The sequence below is a fragment of the Limulus polyphemus genome, unplaced genomic scaffold, assembly GCF_000517525.1.
Source record: "Limulus polyphemus unplaced genomic scaffold, Limulus_polyphemus-2.1.2 Scaffold118, whole genome shotgun sequence".
Classification (NCBI taxonomy): Eukaryota; Metazoa; Arthropoda; class Merostomata; order Xiphosura; family Limulidae; genus Limulus; species Limulus polyphemus.
The window spans coordinates 757,691-763,467 of record NW_013665728.1 but is presented as its reverse complement, the minus strand read 5'-3'; the positions used below and the strand labels follow the sequence as shown (position 1 = coordinate 763,467).

The following is a 5,777-nucleotide window of genomic DNA, read 5'->3' as shown; positions in this document are numbered from 1 at the left end:
TCGCAAGGAATTACACAAAACCCTAATAGAAGGTTCGGGCATGATGATTTACTGTAGCTATTGAATATTTGATCACATTAGTTCGAGATGTAAAATGTTAAGCTGCAGCAGGAAATTGTCATGGAGATTTGTTTGAGAATATAGTGAGCATTTTTATGGGTTCTGTGTAACTAAATTTTCTATACATAATGCATAGCGATCGCCAAATATATGCCTTGACTAAGACACAATCCCTACTAAACCTTCATGTATTTTAAAGTAATTATTCTACGAAAGTGTTTAATAAAATGTAATATTATTTGTATTATGTATAAATATACCGATTCTATATTGTACAAAGCATTGAGTATCTACATGTTACAATCATCTAATATTAATCAATTATTGGCTGGTAATTCCTGTTTCAGTCTGTATTTAATATTTTTAAAGGAACCAGATATTCGTACAAAAAGCTAACTTTAAAGAATAATGATAACATCGTTTACACTAGAATTATGATGTTTTTTAGCTTATATAAAATATAGAATAAACAAATCGTCTTTTCAATACCTCTACGACCTTCGCAGTAACTTTAGTATTCTACAAAAGGTTTGGGTACAATATACCATGCTGTTTTTGTTGTAGGCTGGCAAGAGAAAAATAAGAAGAATTACAAACGGCCCGTTTTGAACGGATTTTCTTTTGCTTATAAGTCTAGCATGTGTGCTTTTTGTGCATTTCTTTATTCATACAGCCTTAGCAGTCAATAGGAGATGTTTTAAAGTGTTATTTGAACTGAATATTTACTGTTAAAGGTGCTTTTTGCCCGAACGTTCTATTAATGTTTTGTGCAATTCCTTGCGACCCTATTATGAACCACTGTCGTGGTTCATGATACAAAATAATAAATACGAAATTAAATTAATACCTGAATATTGGTTCTGCAATTAAAATATAATTTTAAATGTAAAACAAATAAAACAATATGTTAAACATACTATGAGATGTGTCTGATACAACTACTCTTACTAACCCTAAAAGCAGGTACCAAGAAGTGATAAGAGATATCAAATCTTCTGTAAATAAACTTAATAAATTTCGAGAAAATTCAATAATACAATAAATTTTAGAAAGGAAAGTTACAACAATCATAAATAATGCAAATAAAGTAATTAGCAAGAACTATTGTTATACGCCTAGCATGAATTCTTTGTCGTGATTAATCAACAGCGCATCACCTGGTATGAAACATTTTAAATGTTGCCTTGAGAATCCAGTTAACAAATCCTATAAATGTTGCCCAGTTGTCAAGGCTGTTGCCATGCAGATATGATATTGTAGCAGAACTTTGCAGACGACAATTCTTTACAGCACAGTGAAAACACGCTGATTCATTTAGGCCTAATTACAAACAATTTGCTCAAACCTAAAAAGAATGTTGACGTACCTTATTGCGTAAAATTTCAGTTAACCACGGATGAAGAGCTACAGAGTCGTTCCAGAAAACGGTAGTAAGAATACTTAGAAAACAATCAAACACGCTGTTGCATTTAAGCCTAATTTACAAACAACGTCGGAAATCTCGCCAGCATTCTAGGCACATTTTATGCTGAAGTGAGACAGGGCGTACTTTATACGTTTATTGATATGATCACATGATCATGGGCTGTTATATTTTGAAAATTAAGCAATTTCCAAATCTATTGATTTATAATTGATTCTTAAAATGAGGTCAAAATATTCAATAAAATGTTAAACTAAGATTTATGTATAGGCCTAGGGAAGTAGGCTAAATATATTATGTGACAGTGCTAATTAATCAGAGATTAGTAAAACTGAATAAAGAAGAGATGGTGTAGAATAAAACAATCAATGACTGGTGATTTTGGAAAATAGATCATTTGTTGCCCTCATAATCAGCCTAATAATTGCTTAATGTAACTTAATAATGACGTAATGTCATACTATATACGGAACTGTTATATAGTTAGAATTAACTATACATAATAGGAGCTTAAACTAACGGGAGGTAAAACCAATGGCGGTCAGTACACTAAAGCGGTCACTATCAACCAACACAACTTCCAAAAGAATTAATTGTAGACGTAAAAGTTTTTAAAAGGTCGTGGTACTCCTGTAAAACTTCTAAACCCAACATCAGTGAGAAGAAAACTGTTGAATTTCTCATATACTTTGAATAAATTGTGTGTTTAAAAGAACCATAGGAAAACCTCGTTTGGAAAACATTACCATCAAGGAATGCTCATTGAAACACGTTATGGCCTTATTCTTTTCTCAAACATAACCTTCAAGTTAGGCTCATTGAAACACGTTATGGCCTTATTCTTTTCTCAAACATAACCTTCAAGTTAGGCTCGCTGATTCACATTATGGCCTTATTCTTATCTCAAACATAACCTTCAAGTTAGGCTCGCTGATTCACGTTATGGCCTTATTCTTATCTCAAACATAACCTTCAAGTTAGGCTCGCTGATTCACGTTATAGCCTTATTCTTCTCTCACACTTAACTTTCATGTTAGTCTCGCTGATTCACGTTATGGCCTTATTCTTATCTCAAACATAACCTTCAAGTTAGGCTCGCTAATTCACGTTATGGCCTGATTCTTATCTCATGCATAACCTTCAAGGTAGGCTCCCTGATTCACGTTATGGCCTTATTCTTATCTCAAACATAACCTTCAAGGTAAGTTCATTTATTCACGTTTATAGCAAGTTTCACCCCCTAGTATAACCACTGAGGTGGAGTGAGGTAAAGCCTCATATCTCTGTCGAAGTTATCTTTCAACCTTGATAAATAATTTGCTTTAGAAGCACATTAGACGGTCATGCGAATTATTGCCCAAGAACTTCAATGAATATTAAACAACCAAAGAGCAAACGATTAAGCTCAACCATTTAGTTTTAGGTTTTACACATAAATAATTCTCCATCTTAATATCACTACTAATGACTGTCCTTCAAAGTATCAACGTTCCTTACTAATGACTTTTTGCTACCCAGGTCACCAATTTCACTTAGCAATGACATTTTTGACCCTCAAGATGCTAGTATTGCTTAATGACATTTAGCTCCTCAGGATACCAATATCATTTACTAATGTGATTTTGCTCCTCATAGTACTAATGACACTACTCCTAAATGAATTCGACATCACACTGTTGAAATAACGCCCTTAAACTACCGTGAACTCAGCACTAAAAGCAGGGCCATCTTATCGCATGGGCACACTGGGCAGTTGCCCGGGGGCTCAGAGATTCAATTTGAAAAATAAAAATTAAGGTTCATATTATTAAGTAGCAATGGCGTTAATGTGAAATCGGGGCCTCCTTACCTGGCCGGCACAGCAGCAGTGCAGCACTCCAGCACTTTTTGCGTTTCCATATACGTGTAATACAACACAAGCAGTCCTAATGCAAATGTTCAAGAGTTGTTAAAAATTGAACGAACTCTCAAACAGCTCAGAGTATGCAGCTGATATATAATAAACAAATAGCGTCACCTCAGCCAGTGTTATTACTCCATGGCCTAATTATTAGCAAAAATACCAACGTTTTTCAGCAACTCCTTAAAAAACGGAAACTTTCTTGGCATTCTAGAACTATTGAATGAGTTTGACCCCTTTTTTGGAAGAACATTTAAAAGTGTACAGAAATGCTGGAAAGGGGAACCCATCATATCTATCGGCATACATTTGTGAAGAATTTATTGAAATAATAGGACAACAGGTATTTTGTGCAATTCTGGAAGAAATCAAAGAGTCAAAGTATTATTCAATAAGAGTCGATTCCACTCCGGACATCTCGCATATTGATCAACTGACATTTACTAACCGGTACATTCGTGGAAGTGAGCCGGGGGAACATTTCCTCAAATTCATCCCCATCTTTTCTCACGGGGCGAAGAATTTAGCAGACACGGTTGTAGAGTTCCTGCAAGAGAACAACATTCCGTTATCAAACTGCCGTGGTCAGTCTTATGACAATGCCTCAAATATGTCAGGACGCTACACTGGATTGTAAGCTCGGATCCGTGAACCAAATGAATTTGCTATCTATATTCCTTGTGCTAGACACAGTCTGAACTTAGTGGGAGTAAAAGTGGCAGAGTGTGGTCCACAGATCGTCTCTTTCTTTGACTTTATTCAGCATTTGTATTCCTTTTTCTCGGCTTCCACCCATCGCTGGAATGTTCTGACGTCATCCTTAGGAAAGAATCACATTGTGGTCAAGTGTCTCTCTGGCACGAGATGGTCAGCACATTTTGATGCTGTCACTGCTCTTCATGGAGGTTTCGAGAAAATTCAAGATGCATTGGATGCCCTTGCAGTTGATGCTGATCACAAGTGGAACACAAGACGCGAGGCAGAAGGACTGAGCAAGAAAATGGAGAAGCTAGAGATTATCTTTTTAACAATTCTTTGGAATGACATTCTGGGAAGAGTGAACAAAACAAGTAAAATTTTGCTGTCAAAAAATGTGGACATACTTGTTGCCAATGATCTCCTCAAGTCTCTGAAAGTCTATCTTCAGGAAATGAGAGACAAATTCAGTGAGTATGAAGCGAAGGCTAAAAGCAGGTGTCCTGATTTGAAATATAGCGATGGAGACAAACGTGCAAGAAAGCGAAGTATGCATCTTACCAGATATTATGGGTTACCGGAACAGATACTTCTCCACGAAACTGAAAAATTCAAGGTGGAAACATACCTTCCTCTTCTGGACTCTCTAAACTCTCACCTGACTGAACGTGAAGCCTACGAAAGTATTGAAAATCTGTTTTCCTTATTCAGTCAGTTAAAAACAATTGACTGTAATGAGTTTAGTCAAAGGTGTGAAAAATTGGCTAATGCTTATCATGAAGATCTTGATTACAATGAATTGCTCAATGAATGCAAGCAATTCAAGCACTACATTGTCCACGATGAAGAATACAAGACTCTTCCAGACGTGTACAGAAAACTCATTCCAGATAAGTTGAAATCTGTGTTTCCCAATGTTGAAATCGCACTCAAAATATTTATATGCATGATGGTGACCAACTGTACCCGGGAGTGCTCATTTTCCAGGTTGAAACTTACAAAGTATCATCTTCGCAGCACAATGGGACAGCAGGGGTTGAATCTGCTTTTCCTCGTGTGCATTGAAAGCGACATCCTCAAAAACATAGACTTTCAACCAATTATAAAGCAATTTTCTGCAATTAAATGCCGCAAATTTTCCAGTTAAAAAAACAACTTCATTTTAATGTGTTGGGGGGGGGGGCAGTACATTGCTTTGATCGGAGGCCTCAAATATTCTTAAGATCGCCCTGACTAAAAGTACATTTTCTCAGAAACTTCAACCCTTGATGTGTTCATCGCCGAAGATGCTAACATCCTATCAGACACATCAAAATTTGTTTCCAGCCATCTAATGTTCATTTTTCTACAGAATATTCACCATTACGCTTTCGTTGCTGAATTTGCACGAATCAGGAAATTTTACCCCGTCGTGTATTCGCTACTAAACGTTTATTATCTCGGATCATTACTCTATTATGCTATATACTATTAAATATATATTTCTTTAACACTTTTTTTCTGTGGTTTATTCGCCGATAAACGTTTACCTCTTCAGAAATTTATATCTTTTCGTTTACTCACCATCAAATGTAATCCCTCTCAGATCCATTAAGCAGTCACGTTCTCGCTTCTAAATATTTATCCTCTCATACTGTTATATATATTCACCACTAAACATTTATCCTCTCATACTGTTATATATATTCACACTAAACA

General features: G+C 35.8%; 1 protein-coding gene across 1 annotated transcript; it reads left to right on the top strand.

The window, feature by feature from the left end:
* Positions 1-3,606: 3,606 nt before the first annotated feature.
* Positions 3,607-5,226, top strand: LOC106472214 (zinc finger protein 862-like). Its single transcript, XM_013932846.1, has 2 exons — positions 3,607-4,016; positions 4,071-5,226. Exons 1-2 carry the CDS (start codon positions 3,607-3,609, stop codon positions 5,224-5,226), a joined length of 1,566 nt encoding a protein of 521 aa, XP_013788300.1.
* Positions 5,227-5,777: the final 551 nt, after the last annotated feature.

What these genes read in the sequence shown, in the direction of transcription:
- LOC106472214 (XM_013932846.1), top strand. Translation starts at nt 3,607, where the DNA reads ATGAGTTTGACCCCTTTTTTGGAAGAACATTTAAAAGTGTACAGAAAT. An exon ending in TCAGGACGCTACACTGGATT is followed by an intron (nt 4,017 to 4,070) that starts GTAAGCTCGGAT and finishes TCCTTGTGCTAG; the next exon opens with ACACAGTCTGAACTTAGTGG.